At 42.9% G+C, this 19,558-nt stretch overlaps 2 protein-coding genes across 5 annotated transcripts in view; one reads left to right on the top strand and one right to left on the bottom strand.

Moving 5' to 3' along the window:
• The window catches only part of LRBA (LPS responsive beige-like anchor protein), a 402,779-nt gene extending 386,167 nt beyond the window's left edge, over positions 1–16,612 (bottom strand). For all 4 annotated transcript variants that reach the window (XM_050327298.1, XM_050327300.1, XM_050327299.1 and 1 more), the window contains exon 1: positions 16,304–16,612. In XM_050327298.1, coding sequence (XP_050183255.1) covers positions 16,304–16,525 — 222 coding nt within the window. In that variant the 5' untranslated portion in view covers positions 16,526–16,612. The remainder of the gene's footprint in view (positions 1–16,303) is intronic.
• LOC126646156 (translation initiation factor IF-2-like) lies at positions 16,524–17,414 on the top strand. Its single transcript, XM_050327254.1, has 3 exons — positions 16,524–16,530; positions 16,575–16,754; positions 16,969–17,414. The coding sequence occupies exons 1-3, from the start codon at positions 16,524–16,526 to the stop codon at positions 17,412–17,414; spliced, it is 633 nt and encodes a 210-aa protein (XP_050183211.1).
• Positions 17,415–19,558: the final 2,144 nt, after the last annotated feature.

Genomic DNA, 19,558 nt, shown 5'->3' with positions numbered 1-19,558 from the left:
CTCACCAGAGGACTGGAGTGTTGAATTTTCTGCAGTGACAAAGAACAAAGGCATAACTGTGAAATATCTCTTGGTGGAGCTGCACAGAAAGCACAGCCCAGGAGGAAGGTGTCCTACAGCTGCACGCAGCTGCCCTGGACAACCCCTGTTACGGCACAAGCGTGATGGGTGCTGCTGCAACTCTTAATTTTTCATTCCAGCTGGGTGGCTATTTATCGGTATAGTCATGTTCTGAGTAACAGCAAATACATTTGGAGCCTTAATTCAGCATTAGCCACCAAATTCAGAAAGGTACCAGCACAGTTGTTTTCCTTCAAGATTATGACTGACAATACTCTGTTTGCAACTTCTAATTAGGAACTGTAACTACTTACGACTTCTAGTTAGGATAGTTTTTATGTCACAATATCTTTCGGTGTTATTAAGTCAAGCACACTGAAAAAATTAAAAATATATTTTCTCCAAAATCAAATTACTCTTTGCCAAAAAAATGGACATATAATTCATAACCAACAACAGTTTCAGCTGTTTCCTGGAAGAAGAGGTTGTTTCCAAGGAAGGGTCACTGGTTCCTTCTCTCAAGTTTCAAAAACTAAAAGGGAAGAGGAGGATCACCATATTTGCTAAACTCTTCAAATTATGAAGATACTTCATGTCTTTGCATATACAATGAGGATGAAGAGTTAATTCTCTAAAAGGGAATTCTCCCTGTCCAAGCAAAGCTGTCTTTTTCAGTACTTTTTGGAAAGAATACCCTGCTGAGGTAATATGAAATGAAGACAGTAGCAGAAGGTGCACAGAGGCTGCTATTTTGGCTCATGGAAGCACTAAAGCTACCAAAATTTTGAAAAATATTTCAGGGCTTTGGAATGAAACTTAAGTCAGGGTTTAAAGCCTTCAAGTGCCACTGGAGTTACAGAAACAAGCACCACAGCAGATAACAGGACACAGATAACACCCCAGGTATCACTGGACCCAGGCTATTATCATATCTCTCTTCTCAGGAGGTGAGGCAAGTGCAGAAGAAGGAAACAGAAATATTAACAGAGTTACACACTGTCCCATGATGATGGCTGTAAGATGCCTGAATTGGATACAACTTCCCTTCTTCCTTTTAGAGGCAAAAGGAGTTTAGCTTCACATAAAAACACAATGCAACAAACGTAATGAGGCAGCTAGAGCCAGGTACTAAACAGTCTTAACGTTCCTTGATTTCCAAGTAGGAAGTGTAGGAACCTGCTGGGCTGAGTAGTTGGAAGGCCAATACCACTGTTCTCCTTTTCTAGCTTCCAATTTAGCTTGGTGCCTGACCCCACCAACAGAAAACACATATTTGCTGCTGCGCTGAAAGCACAGAATCATAAAATGGTTTGGGTTGGGAGGGACCCTAAACATCACCTAGTTTCAAACCGTGGACACAGATGCCACCCACTAGATCAGGTTGCTCAGCTTGCTCCAACCTGGATTGGAGGCAGGGATAGGGCATTCACAACCGCTCTGGGCAACCTGTTCCAGTGCTTCACCATCCACTGAGTAAAGAATTTCCTCATAACATCTAACCTAAACCTACCTGCTTTCAGTAGGGACAGCCTGTGTGCAGCAAGAGTCTGTGTGTTAGAAGAGGTTATCTGAACAAAGGCTGAACCCACACGTCTCTGGGGCACAGTGTCATACAGTAGCTGTAAAAAATCTGAGTAGAATTTCAGAGAAAATCCTTGGAAATTGCTAGAAACAGAAGACATCAGGTAATCTTAATGTATGAACCAATGACCCTTGAGAGTAACTTTTCAATTACTTCAACATCTTCCCTATTTTTTATTTTAAAAATCCCAAGATTCCATCTTGAGGAACTAAATTGATTCTTTCACATTTTCAGAGCTTAATTCTGAAGATTTTAAATTTAACCCAAGTGATGCAGTCCAGGAGAAGTAAAGATGCCATTGATTTACATCTGGACCAGGTCACATGAAGAAAATGGACATTCCAAGTGTTTCTGTAAAAGAGTTTATCTATAAACTCATAAAAGCTTTTGAAGATCAAGCTCTTTTTTGCCAATGCTGAATCTACATTGTGGACTGTAAGAACAAACTATACAAAAATGCAAAGACAGAACTTCTCACTGACTTATGCTGCCATTAGATCAAGGGCATGACTTAGAAATATCTCTTGATGGAGCTGCACAGGAAGCACAGCCCAGGAGCAATTGCATGCAGTTGGCTCGAAGCGCTTTAGCTGGCATCACCTACCCAGAATTATCACTAGTTCTACCAGTTCTCTGCTGCCCTATGCCTGAACGCTTCCAAGGGCAATAGTTCCTGTACAGTAGCAGTTTTTTCTAGTCCTTTGATACCCTAAGTATCCTTAAAGTCTTGTAGAAAATCCTGACTTTCATTCCTCATCCCAAGAGACTTAAATTTAATGAATGTGCAGTTATCAGTCATGGCCACCTGCTTCGAGGAAGTAAAACTTAATTCTGCCTGCAGACATTTTGATGCACCTGATGGATGGAAAGAGTCCAGTTTGACTCTTAGGGGCCCTGCTTATGTTTACGGAATTAGTGAGTAAAAACATCACTTTATTCTCCTCGTTTTTATACCACCCATCTTTGATATGGGAATCATTCAAGCAAGAGGCACGAACATCTGTTAAAGAGGAATATTCTTCTTCATAATACCAAAGGCAGTGACTGTATAAATACCTTACAGGGTCACAGCACCAGAACATGGAAACACGACACAGATCACAACTGCAGCATCACACATAACAAAACACTGCCTGAAGATGAAAACCACATGCTTGGGTAATTAGTATTTAATTCATACAGTTGCCATACATACATTTGATTATTATATTTTCTTTCTGGTAATGGACAACAGCTCCTCTTGGCCAAATTGTTGACCTTCTTAAACAAAGGCATCTTTTCCTTCAAAATTCTGGATTAATATTGAGGTTCATGCACATTTTAATATAGGAATTTGCACATACAATTACTGCAACTGAGAAATCCTTTACTCTGCATTGATCCCATTGTTAAAGTGATCAATACCTATTTTAAGAATCCATATGTGCTTTCAAGCATTTTTTCCAATGGACACAGTAAGGTCACAAGCAAATAAACCCATTTAGATAAACAAAGCTCCTAGACAAAGTTGAGAAACAGGATTCTAACTATGTCTCCAGGCTCATATATGTGAACTACAGAGCTGTAGGAAACATTACGGCTGACTATTAGAAGTTGTCAAGTCAAACACTCAACTGGAAGAGAACTACGAATAAACATTTAAAGCTGTTCACCTCCTTGAACAGGAAATGGAAGCATCAAGATCAGTCAGTGCTACAGAACTCAAATACCCTACCAGAGCACAGAAGATACACAGTATTTCAAAACTAAAGAGCTATTCCACAAAATAGATGTAATGGATGCCACAAAATGGTCATTAAGCTTGTGTCTCACTAGTCCTATTGCCAGTACTACGTGGCATTACTATATTGCAATGCAGAGAAATATCCTATTCAGGAAGATACTGGCCTTCAGCTACCAGAGTAGGAAAGAGCCATGAAACCCTCATTAAACCCTTCATGTCAGCAGCAACAGCTACGGGACTAATATACAGTGTCACACTCCAGAGCAAATGAAAACAGACTCTAAGCAATACATGACAGAGAGGGACACGTCAAAATCCACTGAAATAATTCCCCTCCCCGTGACTCCACATGTAAGTTAAGCTTAAATTTCTGACACTCTTGTGTACTTAAAAGTCATATCTCCCATAGAGATCAACAAAGAATCACCAAATTACCAAATCACCCAATGGTCTGGTTTGGAAAGGACCTTAAAGATCATCTAGCCATGGGCAGGGCAGGGACATCTTTCACTACAACAGGTTGCTCAAATCCCCATTCGACCTACCTTTCAACATTCCAGGGATGGTGCATTCACAACTTTTCTGGGAAACCTGTGCAAGTGCCTTACCACCCTCACAGTAGAGAATTTCTTCCTTGTATCTAATCTAAATCTCTCTTTCAGTTTAAAATCATTACCCCTCATCCTCTCACTAAACACCCTCATAAAATGTCCCTCCCAGTTTTCTTGTAGTCCCCTGGAAGGCTTGTAGCCATACTGGAAGGCTGCTCTAAGATATCCTTGGCAACTTCTCCAGCCTAAACAACCCTAGCTCTCAGACTGTCCTCCTACAGGAGGTGCTCCAGTCAGTTGATCATCTTCCTATCCCTCCTCTCGACCTACACAAGCATGTCCACATCCTTCTTATGCTGGAGGCTCCAGAGCTCAATGCAATACTCCAGGTAGAGTCTCATGGAAGTCGAACTGAGGGGCAGAACCCCCTCTCTTGACCTGCTGGTCACGCTGCTTTTGATGCAGTCCAGGACACAATTGGCTTTCTGGGCTGCCAGAGAACGTCACTGAATAATGTTGGGCTTTGTGACCATGAACACCCCAAAGTCCTTCTCCCTGGGGCTAATCTCCATCCATTCTCTGCCCAACCTGTATTTGTGCTTGGGATTGCCCTGACTCAGGAGCAGGACCTTGCACTTGGCCTTGTGCAGCTTCATGAGGTTCACAAGGGCCCACCTCTCAAGCCTGTCCAGGTCCCTCTGGATGGCATCCAGTTTGTGAACTGCACCACACAACCTGATTTCACCAGCAAACTTACCGACCACTCAATCCCACTGTCTGTGTCACCAACAAAATGTTAAATACTACTTGCCCCAATAACAACCCCTGAGGAACACCACTTGGCACTGGACTCCATTTGGACACAGAGTCGCTGACCTCAACTCCTTGTGTGACATGTCATTCCAGTCAATTCCTTATCCAACAAGTGGTCCGTTCATCAAATCTACGCCTCTCCAGTTTATAGAAAACAACTTTGTATGGTACAGTGTCAAATGCTTTGCACAAGTCCAAACAGACAACATCAACTGTTCTTCCCTTAGCCACCAGTGCTGCAATCCCACCACTGAAGCCACCAAATTTGCTAGGCATGATTTGTCCTTACTGAAGCCTTGTTGGCTGTCACTGATCACCTCCTTATTTTCTACGTGCCTTAGCAGAGTTTCCAGGACGGTGTGCTCCATGATCTTGTCAGGCACAGAGGTGAGACTGAACAGCCTGTAGTTCCCTGGGTCTTCCTTCCCCCACACCCTTTTAAAATTAGGAGTTACATTTTCCTTTTTCCAGTCACTGGTAACTTCACCAGTCTGCCAGGACTTTTCTAATATGATGGATCGTGACAAGATCATGAGATATACAGAGTCAGACTTTGAATTCAGAAGTTTGAATTTGAAACAAATAGTTTATAATCAAGTTTTACTAGAGTAGGTTACAGTGATTAAACTGAACTATTCATTTGTGATGTTATTTTAAGATCACTTCTTTGGGCAGAGTTAGGTTGCTCCTCTAAAATTTTACCTCTACTTCTATTCATATGACTGAACTGAAAGAGATCCAAACAACTCTTTGCTAACCTAATTAAAAATCCCTAGGAACATATCCATCTTTAAAGTGCTAAGAACAACAAAGACATCAAGACTAAGTTAGTTCTCAAGTGAAATTTCAATATTTTTCTCCCATTTCCAATCTCTCAGGCCTCTCAATTTGCACACACAAACTCTAGCTGAGGGAAAGCCTGAACCAACAAGTTTCCTGGTTACAGTCCTCGACATCATCTGACAATGTGAAAATTTATTTTCACCCTACACTTTTGGGGTTTTTTTGGGGGGTGGAGAGGCAGACTATACATGACACTAATTTGTTTCTAAAAGCCTTACATGAATTTTTTTCAGTTTCCTCGTGGCTTCTCTCAAGACAGGACACAGAAGTACCCAGCACACTCCTAAAACTAGATCTAGTTGGAAACAGGGATATCACCTGAAAAATGATAGCTCTATGCAGAAGCAAGAAATCGAAGCTTCTGCCATTTGAATTCCATCTTTCTGAAGTATGTCTAAGCAATTCTGGTGATTGTTCACTCACCAGACAAACCCCTTCACCTGGAAATAATTCACTTTCCAGGAAGAAAATCAGGATTCTGTACATCATAAAGAAACCTTTGGTAAAGTCCTAACATGTGGGTAAGAAATGCACTGTCTTCCAGCTCCAAACCTTCCCTGTCGTGCATGAGTGACTGGAGAACTTGATTCAAACATCTTCACCACAAGGTCTGAGACTTGTTTCTTTCTGTGCCTTCTCTCCATACTGATGAATCTGGCATTCTGCCCTGTATTTGAGCCTGGTCTTTGCAGAAGAGGTGTTACAAATGTCCCTCTACAAGTCACACCACCATCATTCTGCACCCCTGACAAACGGCAATTTGAATTCTCTTCCTGCCAAGGACAGAAATCAGGGTGGCTTTCATTTCCTGAAAAGGTGAGACTTCACTAAACCAGTAAAATTCCTGAAGAGCAATACACATTTCACTTTAAAGGCAGTACACAGGAAGAGCACAAGCCTTTAGCACCAAGTCTGAGATGAGTCATGGAATAAACATCTCCCCAAAGGCAATGCCCCTGACAATCAGCTGATCCACAGCAAGTGCAGCACACAGTGGCATTCACAGCTTCCCAGTCCTCTACAGAACCCAGTGAATGCTCAGGACTCGTTTCCGCAGCCAAGGATGGAGGCAGCAGGTGCCGGGTCACAGAAGAAGAGGCGAGGAGGCACAGAAAGGACAAAGCAGTGTCCTGGGGTGAGGTCAGACAGTAGATAATTTAGCATGGCACAAAACTTTTGAGGAAGAAACGGGCAAGAAAACATGGCAATATTTGGCAATATTTTCTCCATAAGCATTTATTGATTTATATATAAAGATAGAAAACCACTGGTAGTTTCTGATCCTGAGAACTCTTCACAGCACTTTACTGTTAAACTGGGACACCACTGTCTAACTCAAGGAAATGTGAATTGTTAAGAATGTAATAGCTTCAGAAGGTGACCCGTGGCTGTAGATTACAAATTGGGCAGAGAACCTTTAGCAATCCCAATGAAATATCCATTCCCAGCATCTCAGTGTTCTCTCATTCTGTAACAGCAGTAATACATTAAACATACACAGCTCCCCATCTCATGTCAGGTGTTTCAAAATGCATTCTAAAAAAACACAGTCACAGTTACTCAGCTTCATACTCCATATCAGACACCTAAAAGCCAGGCATTAGGGAACTTAAATTATACTCTGGAATGAAATCCTACAGAATAACTAAACTCCCACTAGTGAGGGACAAAAAAAAAAAAAAAAAAGCTTGCAAGTTCTTTTCAATCAAGTTCACAACAGCAACTACAGACAAATCACATGCTTAGTTTCAACAAAAACATTAGCAGGAGGCAGATGCTGACTGAGCTGATAGTTTCCATTTGTTTATTTAACAGTCATGCACCATTACCAACATTAGTCATTTGGTTCCTATATTCCCCCCAGTTGCATTGTTTTAAGGCTTATCAGCAATTCTACTTCTGTATCATTGGCCATTTTGTGTAACTTAAGTCTGTAAGTCCACATAAAGAACCTCTTGGGGGTTTTTTATTGGGTTTTTTTTAAGCACTACTTGATTCCAAGGTCCACCTGGATCATTAATAATCCTGCAAAAAACAACTGCCCTTAGGAACGCTGTTTTAATCCCAAGAAGTGTAAACAGCACAACTCAGAGATTTCTCTAATAATGGACTACTAAAACTTAAAAGTTTATGATCTGTAAAAGCAATTCAGCAATCCTACAGCAACAGGGTTTACCTTACTGCCCCATCTACCCTCATCTTAATCATATTTGGGAAAGCAAACAGTACAACTCCCACCCAAATCTATGGATTTTGGTAAAGGAACCACTCCATGAGATTTATCGAGCAAACATCCAGTTTCCTGGACTCAATAATCACATATTTCCCAGTTCACTGCAAGATGCTGCTGGTTCTCTTGTTGGTCGTCTTATTACAGAAATTGCTCTCCTGTTGCAGTTACCATCTTACCTGCTCCTTCCTGGTGCCTCTAGTCTTTCAGCATTCCCAAAGAAAGAAAGAAGAAGCTGCAGGTCACCACATGCAGTCTTATAGTCACTGTTTTACAGGCCTAGTCCAGTACAAACCTAGAAATTTGGAGTATCTAAGTGGGGCAAATAGAATAGGCTCAATTTCACGAATTTATTTCTGTAGCTTCTCACACCTCAGAGAACATCTGCTGATGCAAAAGGGAGACGCTGCCACAAACACACATAACACACTTTCACAGAACAGATGAGTCCTACACAGTTACTCTGGTTTTGATTTGCAGCTGCAAAGGAAAGATAACCCAGCAGATTTCTTCAGCTGCATCGACAAAATAGAACAGGCTTTTGGTTGAACAACTCATTTCCAAGTTTTCAGTCACACAAAAAATAATCTGAATTTGCTGTATAGTACATACGAAATTTTTTTCCCAGATATATTGTAGAATACAAAACCAACAGAACTACTCATACTCAGGCTGCAGCGGAGGGACTTGCAGCTCAAACTCTCAGAGCACTTACAAGAGGCAACAGAGCACATCCTATTCCCACTAGCAATTCTCATTTAAATATCTTCTCGAGGCAGCTATTAACAAGAAAATCATGCCTGGGACATAGCTGCTCCCAGCTCCCCGGTTACTACTAGGGGAATCCAGTGCAACAGAAGGCATTAGATTTTTTCCTCTCCACAAATTAGTTTCTATTTAGAAACTACTTATGCCTATTTGTGACGCCCTGGAATCTAAAGCACTGTAGCAATGCAAGCTCTTCACAAATTACTCCAAGCTTCCAGTATCAGCACAAAGACTACAGTGTCTCAGGGAAAGGTGCTATTGCAACTCGTGCAGTATCATTCTTTAGAGAATTTGCTTACAGCAGTTCCGCAAGGCTGCATCTCGATTGCTATCTGCTCTAAATACAGAGTACTGCATGCTGGAAACTACAGTCTCCACTGGCCACACACTATAAAAAAAAAAGCAGGTGGCAATAGTATCCTGTTTTACGCATATTCATTTGAGCCCTCAGACTCCTGGCATATGGCCAGAGCTCCCAGACAAAGCCTGGAGGGTTCCCAGAGTAAAATAAAAATGGTCAAACTAGTTTTCGGACAGGTAATAACATTATGCTCCAGCCCAATATCAAGTCTAACAGAAAAATCCAGAATGAGTTAAAGCAGAAATTTAATCTAAATTAGGACATTAGTAATTAGGTCAAGCTAATACCAAAAACCATCATGCTAAACCTTACGAAGAGGCCAGCAAAGCCTCTGGGGGCTGGGGAAGACACTTGAATGGCAGAAAGTTAGCTAACTGTAATTAGCGATTATGAACAAAAACCTTCTTCCAGATTGACCCATTTAAAATAAATAGAAGTTCTTTAAAAAGATATGCATAAATTTAATGCACGCAAGACTGAATCTGACAGAATAGATTCTTAAAGGGTTTTATACACCAAAACACCAAAGGTAGCAAGAAGCTATTTCACATCCAGTGACTAAACTGTAGAGCTTATTTCATCTGTGCAGTGGAATAAAGCTTCCTCCTTAAGGCTCATAAAGAACTTCATGACTGCGTGAAGACAGAAGCTATCAGTGCTTTAAGGTGGAAATTTATCTAGCAAAAAATAAAAGGTCAGAACACCATCAGGTGAGACACAGTTCAGAACGACTGCAGGTTAGATTCCCCAATAGGTGGTAAAACAAATGTACATAAAGTGAAAGAAACCAAACATAAAACTCATTTTTATCTTTCAGAGTTCATACCTTAATATACACTCCAAAAAAAAAAAAAAGAAAATCACACAATGATTTTTCAAAAGAGTGAGACTTCACAGCAAGGTTCAGCATCCTCAGCAACCGAGTAGCCACTGAGAACCAAACACTGAACCAAACCAACACTACCTCAAAAAAAAAAAAAAAATTAAGCATATACTTCATATTTGATTTTCCTCAATTTCCCATGTTCATCCAATACAGTCACTTCAAAAAACTTCACTCACTCCTCTTGAAAGAGATTATTGAAGAGTCAAACCAAAGTGTACAGATTCAACATACATGAATAATTATCTATTTTTATCTCACTCTGCCATGCCCAGCCTTTGAGGCAACCTTGACATGCCATCCACCTGTTTCCCTGATGCTTTTGACTAATTTCATTCTATTCCCTAATCCGCAAATGCTTTTCCTGAGCCAGTCCATATGGCCACTACATTGCTGTGCTCTCTGCACTGCTGGGTCAGGCCCATGGTCCATCCAGCCCAGTACTGTCTGACAGAAGCAACACAAAATACGACCTAGAGACAGCAAAGCAACCACAGCAGAAACCTGACTCTCTCTCCTTTGTTACCAGACACCAACTAGAAAAATCTGTCATTGAACTGATGCACTCACCTCCAAAGGGGAATTCTAAGCTAGGCTATGAACACATTTGGAACAGGATGCTTATTAAAAACTGTCTAACAAATACTGCATTATTAAGACATGATATATGTAAATGCCTAGTTCAGACTTGCTTTTTTAGCTTTATGTTTGTACAGAGCCTACTAATGTCAGTACAGGATGCCAACGCTTCTGAAAAACACAGAGTATGTCATTCGCAGGCTTTCACAGACACCTGAAACCGCAAATCAGACATGAGAAGCCCTAAAAATCTGGTGAGTTAGAGTAAGAAAAACGGAACATTTTCCCACGGGGTCTTAAGATTTTGTCCTCAATATTTTGCTGTCCTATACTGTGTTTTAAGCAGCAGTGAAAGAAGTGAGTTGATGCTATGGCCAAAGTACAAATCAGCTCTTCTTCAGAGAGGAAAACTGTCTAGACCATTTTCTGAGCATGCCTAATTCAAGACTGCCATTACCACCTCACTTACTACATTCCAAAGCTTTCTCTCCTGACCACAAGATTTCCCTCAATTCCTACACCTACTATCCAGGGTGATATTTCCACTAACTACAAAGTAATGTCTGAGTGGCATCAACACCTGAGAAAACCCCAGTTTGCATCACTTCAATACTAGGTGTATCCACAGCTACTCAGAACACATCCTAGCAAGATCAAGTCATTAATTCCCGTTTTAAGGGAAAAACGAGTTACTCCCATTACTCAACAGTTCTGAACCAGATAACGTCTGGTCAAAGACATCTCAGCCTCATTTGGTCAGCTAAACTTATCAAAATCATCTTTTACTGTTACCAGATCCCAGGTCAGATGTCTTCAAAAGCATAAAGATGGACTTGGAATCGAGGAGCCTAAATTCATTCCTCAAACTGGGCACAAGCCTCCCACAGTGAAGGGGTCAGCAAGAAGTAAGTTTGCACCTGAAGGGCTTTGAGACAGATTTGGAAGCAGTAGAGATATTTTGCTGAATTCCACTCACTCAACAAGAGTAAAACCATGCACGACCACTAAGACAGCTGACTGTTCGATTTACTATGATTTTTAAAAAGAAAAAAAAAAAACAAAACTATGAGCTTGACCCAGCTAAAGCCCCAGACTTACCTTATCATCTACACTGTGAGTGGACAGAAGTGACTGAACTAGGATAACTGTAGCCAGAGGTGCACCTACCAGGGAAGTCTGCATATATTAAGAAATCCAGTGTTCAGCAATGCTTTAGAAACTACTTGGTTACTCTCATTTGCCATCAGCATTGGTAACTTCATGTAGAAAATAAAGTCTAGCACTCCCTAAAAACACAGAGTAAAGTAATGGAAAAAATGCATTGTTATAAAGACATTTATGGTGCAATTTTACTACTGCAATATGTCTAATTCTATCAGCATTAGCTTTGTGGGTTTTCTACAAGATGGTACATGCAAAATGAGTCTATGACCAGAGATGAGAAAAGGGGAATTTATACTTCATAGAATCCATTGCACTAGCGTTCCAGAAGCACCCATACCAAATTAGAAACCTGTTGTATCAGCAGGAAAGTAAACTGTAAGAATTTTTAACAGTTACATTGACTTTTGTCTGTGGTTTTAGTAAAGTCTGGCAGAAGTGAAGGTGACAAATGAAATTTACAAATAATTTTAGTCTGTGCTCCTCAGATCTGATTATTTTTTCCTCCAAAGGTGATAAAAACTAATATTTCTTTTGCTTGCACTAGGGAAGTCTTGGTGAGGACCTCATAATCCATGAGTAGAATCAGAAGCAATAGCACGTTCTCCTCACCAGAGACAGAACATTTAAAAAACAGGCCTTTGCAACACGGACTGAGGGGAAAAAAATTGAACTAAATCAAATAACTATCTATTCTATACTCAATAAAACAATTAGAAGCGTTAAAGCTTTTTAAAACAAAATTGGTTTAGCTCAAGGCACGGCACTTCTTTAGAGAGGAGCAGAATATACACTAGTCGGCTTGAGACCCAAGTAAATTCTGGCGTGAAGTCCCCAAACTGAATTATACCGACACCACAGAGAAGGACAACAGTTGCTCAGTCATCTGCTTGAAGTGTAGCAGATTTTTTCCAGAACATCCCTGTCCCTTGGCAAGCCCAGTAATGCAGCACAGTTAACCCTGCACATACAGCACCCATTATGCACAAAACACCTGCCAGTGAGAGCCCTTTACCTACTGAAAGACAAGGATATCCAGTGGTCTAAGTTTTATATATAAACAGGAAACTTGCAATAACTTGGACAAGACAACACTGACATATGATACAACATAAGCCTGTTTAGAGCAGAGTAGATGAGAAGCTCCACTGAGAATTTCAACCTTGAAAAGACTTTGCAGGATCTCCTTCATTTCCCATGCAGGTTGTGTAGCCTTCAGAACAGAATTTATACTCTACACCTGAGAACTTCAGATCCTAGAAATCTAACTTTTGCTAATTGCTGAATTATTTCTACTACTCCATCTAGAAGGTTTTTTTTAATAGCAAGTCAACTTGTCTTTCTGTTTTCCTATGAAAGCCACAGTTATTTTAAGTCAGTAACAGATCCCACTGTAAGTAATTTATTTTTCCATTCTATCATCTTCCCCTACCAGTAGGTTTATTTTATTTTAATAAACAAAGGAGGGAGGGGCAAATATGAGGTCTTTTCTGTCATGCACAGAAATTCACCTGATTTGTATACAAAGGAATTTTGAGGAGTTATTGCTGCCCAAAGTCAATTAAAAACAAGCCCACAATGCATGAGGAATATATATCCATAATATAGCTCATTCTGTCAAAAAAAGTAACAGAACAGATTAATACTGGAACAAGAATATGCTTTCAAAGTTTTTCACAGAATAATCATCCTCTTTAAATTCTCTATTTCCCTCTTCAATTTTAAGAGGTGCTGAAATACACAAAGCCACATCTAACATGGGCTGGAAAACTATGTTCATCAAAAATACTGACCAAAACAAAGCAGATCTATTTAAATATTTCTAAGAATAGAATTTCCAAAGACAGTAAAATGAGACCACTTTGATGCATGCTGGAAGTGAGCTCCCTAAGCAATCTGTTACACTGCTGGACAGAGAAAATGTTGTCAGTGGTTCCCAGCTCCAAGATCCAACACTGCTGAACTAAACAAGGTATTTGCTTGGGCAATCAGGACTACAGAAGTTTAAATTTCTTCAATAAGCAGCAGACCAATTACTGTGCACTTTAGATTTTTGACCTTCTGAGTCTTTCACATATAGAGAATGACCATCTCTTAAATACTTCAAGACAAACATCAAGACAGCACTTTGTGCTTCCCTGCATGTGCTACAGCAAGCTTGAAGGGCATAACTAAGAGCAACATGCTTTCTCAAGAAATTAAAATTAGGTCAGCTAACACCCCTTTTTAAAAAATAAACCCTTCCTATTTAAGGGTGGTTACGCTATAAAGAATATGTAAAACAACCTTTCGACAAAGATTTGCCCAGCCCTGCCTGCACTTTGGTTTAAAGACATCTCACTTGTCACTTTAGTGATCAAAAAATCCCCCAAATACTGTATCTCTGCTCTTCTCAAAGTACAAGAAGCAGGGCAGCTGATTTCTGCTCACACCCCTGAGGTAGTGCAGTTATGAGTCACCAAACAGAACGAAACCCAACAGGAGGGGATACCTTGGGCTTAACCCCATTAGTAATAACAGATTACAGCACGATTCCAGTTGAACCTGCACACACATGAGCAAACCCGCTCTGAAAGCTATTGGGAAACAAACTACTGGAAAAGCCATAGCTAGAGAATCACTTCTTCATATAAAAGTTACATATTTTCTGTACACACAGAGAGAAAAATAAGTACACCGCTGCTAACCAATACTTCACATGCCTTAAATTCTGATCAGTGTGATTTCAGTGGTACTAACTGACAAAATGGTCACAGCTAACAACTGAACAGAGGTAGAACTCAGTGACAGGTAAAGGAGTATTGCTTTGTAGGGAGATTTCATATCCTGAAAAGCTACATCAAAAAGTCAGTTTAACAGTCTTTACCAAAAAAAAACCTACCAAGCTATTGGTTGTTTCACGGTACCTATCAACTGATACAATAATGTGGGGCACAAGCTTGACCTTTAGCCTCCCACACTGCAGGCAGGTGTGCTGAAATGGTTGAGGAACCTTCTCAGAGAGGTCAGGGATGTTGTTTCACTTGGAGAAAAAGTCAGAACGCACTTTCAAAAGCTTCCAGGGACAGAAACTCTCCCTTATCTATTTAGAAAATGAAGATCCGGGAAAATACATTCCATAGGTCAATTCTCCAGACCTCTTAAACCAAAAATTAAGGATTCTCTGAATCAAGCTTAATTTTTTTGCTCTTCTCTTGCTCAAAATGGAGCAGAACAGGAATCCAAGGAATAAAGGAGTTTTTACATTTTTTATTATTCTGCTGAACCTCTTTCCACTGATGCCATAAAATACATCTCCAGTACACCACTCAAAAGACCACACTAGAAACAAGGTAATGCTCATGAACAATTTCCCCTCACACAAGTGTCCTAAATCATAAACTATTCAACAGAATTTCCTTTTGAACTTCATGTCCTTATATCTGAGCACTAGCTTTTGTCCAGGACAATAGCCAAGCAGACTCCAAGTAACTTAAATCACTTCCTCATACTTGAAGCATCCATGAAACCTCTGATATGCACTTTATTTTTGTCACTACTTCAATTCCTCTGTACTGAGACTTCCATCCAAACAATTCAGAGCATGACTCTGTACAAAAATATTCAAAAAATAAACATTCACCGTAACCCAAGAAGATAACACCAAAAAAAACATTAAATAGACACAGCACACAAATATTTAGTGACCATGAAAATTTGCATGTAGCAAAGAATGCTATTAACAAAATAACTGAAATGCAAACAGCATTTAAAAAACCCAGTATGACTTTTGCCTCAACTTTCCTTGTTACTGAGCTTTATACTATTACACGTTCTCACTTCCTGGTTTGTCAGAAACCACATTGTTTCAAAGTCAAAGCTGCTCACTTAAAGGAAGGAGGAGCGGTGATAGGTATTTTTAGAGAGGCAGTAAGACCTCTGATAACAGCAGAGTATCTTTGTAAACTTAAAGACAGGTTTTCTCCTAATGACTGGTCTCCTGCATCAAAGAAACATTATTAACTAACCTAATTGCTTTAAACTGCAACTTAAAGCAATTGACCCAAGAAATTCAACGTATATTATGTCTGCAGCTTCAGCAGGAAAAGCTGTATCCTCAATTTTTAGTGAGATCTGCTAGGAAGTATTAAACACATCCACGTGGTATTCAAAAAATAGCAGCTGACTGACTCCCTAATTCATTAATAAAAAAAGGACACTGAAACCACATTCTACTCTTCCCAACAAGCAGACTATGTAACGAATTTGAATTAACTGCTCCCTGAAACCCTCATTCCCTGTACATGGAAGTTCTACCTACTTCCAAAGTAAATGAGAAGCACAGAGAAGCAAAGAGGGGCATAAATATCTTCGTGGGAAAACTTGTTTTGACTTAAAACAACAATATGTATGTTTTGATGACAGTTTGAGTTACTAAATCAACATTTAACTTTCTTGTTGAGCACGCCTGTTAAATGTTTAAACATAACAATACGCTTCCCAGATCTAAATAAAGCAACAATTTCTCTGAGGCTAACTAAGGAGGATGCTGTTTAGAGTTGTTTCAAGCTTAAGTATGAATGTTTAGAAGCTCACATCCTTTTTCTTTTTTTCAGTTTTTGTGATAAGTAAAAACAATTTAGTTGAAATCCAGTATGGAGAAAGTGTAAACATGTAAACAATTACTAACAGAAAGATAACATCAAAAAACTGTGGGATTCTTTTGCATGCCGGTGCTGTTCTTTTCCTTCATTCAGGCAATCAACTTACCAGATTAAACACAGTGTCGACTATGTCTCTGTTGGACACTTCACCAACTTCCACCAGCCCTGTCAGCACAGCAAATTTCATCTTGATACCTCGGATGGGGACTCCTGGATTCAAAGGCTGCAGCACACTTCCCCCTTCAGCAGCATTTCCTTCTTTTCCCGCTCCTCCTCCTCCTCCATCATCACCTGTTGGCTGAACAACTTGTTTGTCCTCACTCGCCATGGCCAGTTCACCGCAGGTTACGGCTTCCAGCGCCAGCTCCGGGAAAAAGGAGCGACCTGTGCAGCCGGGAAGGTGAGCAGCGGGCCCACTCCTTCCTTCCCTTCAGCCGCGGCTCTCGGGGAAAGCGGCGTCCGGCGGGGGAGGGTGTCAGGCAGGGAGGACGCGCCCTCGGAATCCCGGCTCTCTCCTCGGCAGGAGGCGTCTGTCACAGCGCTCTGCCCCCGGGCAGGTACTTACAGCCCTGAAGGACAACGCGAGGGGTGTTTCAGACCGCGGAGCTGCCCCACAGCCCGCGGGGCCGCCCCGGGAGCGCTCACGCCTCTCCCCGCGGAAGTGCTCCGGGACGCGCCGCGCTCCGAGCCGGGGCGCCAGGGGTTTAATCTCTCTCTCTCTCTCTCTTTAATATTATAGTTGTTGTTATTACTATTATCTTTTTCTTACAGGGAATCCGCTCCTCCTGCCCGCCGCGCCCCCACCCTCTCCCCCGCCCGGCTCCTGCCCCGGCACCGCCGCAGGTGCAGCGCCCCAGCCAAGTTCGCACTCACCGCGGGCTGCGCAGGGGGCGCGGGGCTGCCCCGACGCGCCGCTCCGGGGCCGGGAGGCGGCTGCGCTGCCGCGCTGCCCGCTGCGCTGGGCTGGGCTGGGCTGCGCCGGCCGCCCCTCCGCCCGCCGACAGGCGCCCGAAGTTCCAGCCGCCGCCGCCTCCGCCGCTGCTGCTGCTGCCGCCGCCACCTCACACAGCGGTGCCGACCAGCCCCATGTCCTTCCTGCCGGCGCTGCCGCTCGCTGCCGCCATGACAGCGCGGAGCCCCCGGAGCGCCTGCGCGGGCCGGGCGCGGGCGGGGCCGGCGCGCGGGGCGGGAGCGGCGGGCTGCGCGAGCGCAGGTGAGGCAGGTGAGCGCAGGTGCCACAGGTGAGGGGCGGGGCGAGGGGGGCACGGAAAGGGAGCGCTCCGGCCTGCCCTGCCCTGCGCCTCCGGGAGCGTCCCGGCGGGCAAGCTGCTCACCCCCGGGGATGAGGCGGCACCTGCGTGCGCCCGGCCGGTGCCGCAGACTTTATGGCGCTGTTCACAGAGTCACAGAATCGTTAGGGCTGGAAGGGACCCCCGCAGATTATCCCGTCCGACCCCACTGCTAGGGCAGGCTCACCTGGAGCAGGTGACGCCGGGAACGCGTCCAGGTGGGTTTGGAATGTCTCCGGAGAGGGAGACTCCACGACCTCTTAGGGCAGCCTGTTCAGTGCTCGGCCGCCCTCAAAGCAAAGACGTTCTTCCTCGTGCCGAGGTGGAACTTCTTGTGTTTTACTTTATGGCCATTGCTCCTCGTCCTGTCGGTGGGCACCAGTGAAAAGGGTCTGGCACCATCCTCTTGGCACCCGCCTTTGAGATATTTATATGTAATAATGAGATCCTCTCTGTCTTCTCTTCTTTAGACTGAAGAAGACCCAGCTCCCACTGCCCCTCCTCGTAAGAGATGCTCCAGACCCCTCATCACCTCTGTGCCCGCTGCTGGAGCCTCTCCAGTAGCTCCTTGTCTTTCGTGTTCTGAGGAGCCCAGAACTGGACACAGCACTCCAGATGTGCCCCTCACGAGGGCCGAGTTCTGTAACTGCTTGAAGTCTGCCGCTCCTGAAGCATTTTTTTTTCCAGAGAGGGGTGGGTTTGGAGTTATTTTTTTATTTCTTTATTTCTTTTTTTATTTATTTATTTGTTTTATTATTTATTTAAAAATAAACCATACGCGAACAGCGGGTCCCAAGCTGCGTTCGCAGCTCTAACCCCGAGGAAAACCAGAGGGGGACAGGGAGCGCCTGTGCTGGGGTGGGGGGGAGAGGAGCTTTTCCAGCTCCAGCTCCTGCCGCCGCAGCGATCCCGGGGAAGCGGGTGAGCCGCTTCCCCACCCAAACCTCCAGCATGAGCGGGCGGACGTCCTCCTTCCTCCTCCTCCTCTGGGCGCTGCTCCCTGGGGAGCGCAGGGGGCGCGAATATGGGTCAAGCGAGACGCCGCCCAGACGTGACGAGCTGAGGTAAAAGGGGTGCAGCAGGGGGGAAGGAAAACTCGCCCTCTTCCCTCAGGTTAAAAGCCTGTGAGAGAGAGCTGCGCCGGTTGTTTTGGTTTCCCAGAGCCGGTGTCACACCCGCTCCCACCGAAGGGGCGGCAGTGCCGAAAGCCGGGGCCCCGGGATGGGCGGTGTAACCTCCACGTACAACTGCGGGTCCTGCTCCTGCCTGCTGTTTAGCAAGAGAAGTGGTGCCCTCTCTCTTCTTCCTCCCAGGGTGACCTGAGCTATAAATCCCATCCCATCTCGGACGCGAGGAGGCTTTTGTTTGACCTTTCAAAGAATCTATTTGATATTAACCCGACTATCTGTTAATAAAGAAGGAGGAGGTTCTGCTCCTCCGAACTCTTCATTCAAGGAGTCTTCAGCTCTGCATTTTTAAGGAGACTGCTTGTGTTAATGGGGATTAGACACGCTTCTAAAGACTGGAGGGTCTTGTACCGGCTGTTTAACACGCAGACAAGTGCTTGAGTTTTGTTAACACAGTATCACAGCCAACATGGCAGCAGCAGAGATTTCCAAAGGAAGGATCATCTCAGGGATGTGAGCATAACTTACAGATACACAAACAGATGTTGAAAACAATTATAAGTATGCACACACTTTAAAGCTTCACATCCTCTGTGATACGCAAAGCTGTCATTTATTCTATGGAGGGAAAGGGAATAAATCTTTAAATGGGTTAAAATTTCTGCATTTTGAAATCTAGCATTAAAGAAACTCCAAAAAGTATGACGGGTGTTTTGTTTGGGAAATAAAAAGTGCACCTTATTCTTCATACTACACCATGTTTGGGACAGAATTTTTTATATGTACACCTCCCTGACCTTGTTTACACCAAAAGAAAGTACAAACAAACTCAAACCACAGCTTTCTAGAAAATGCTTTTCTGAAGTGATATGCAATGTTCCTGACAAGCATGTTAAATATGATTGTAATATTTAATATAAACTATTATACGAACTGGATTTATTA

This window comes from Myiozetetes cayanensis, unplaced genomic scaffold, assembly GCF_022539395.1.
Source record: "Myiozetetes cayanensis isolate MyiCay16 unplaced genomic scaffold, myiCay2020 scf33, whole genome shotgun sequence".
NCBI classification, from domain to species: Eukaryota; Metazoa; Chordata; class Aves; order Passeriformes; family Tyrannidae; genus Myiozetetes; species Myiozetetes cayanensis.
Note: the sequence above shows the minus strand (reverse complement) of the source record. Positions and strands in the feature narration are given on the sequence as shown.

What these genes read in the sequence shown, in the direction of transcription:
- LOC126646156 (XM_050327254.1), top strand. An exon ending in AGCGCTCTGCCCCCGGGCAG is followed by an intron (nt 16,755 to 16,968) that starts GTACTTACAGCC and finishes TTTTTCTTACAG; the next exon opens with GGAATCCGCTCCTCCTGCCC.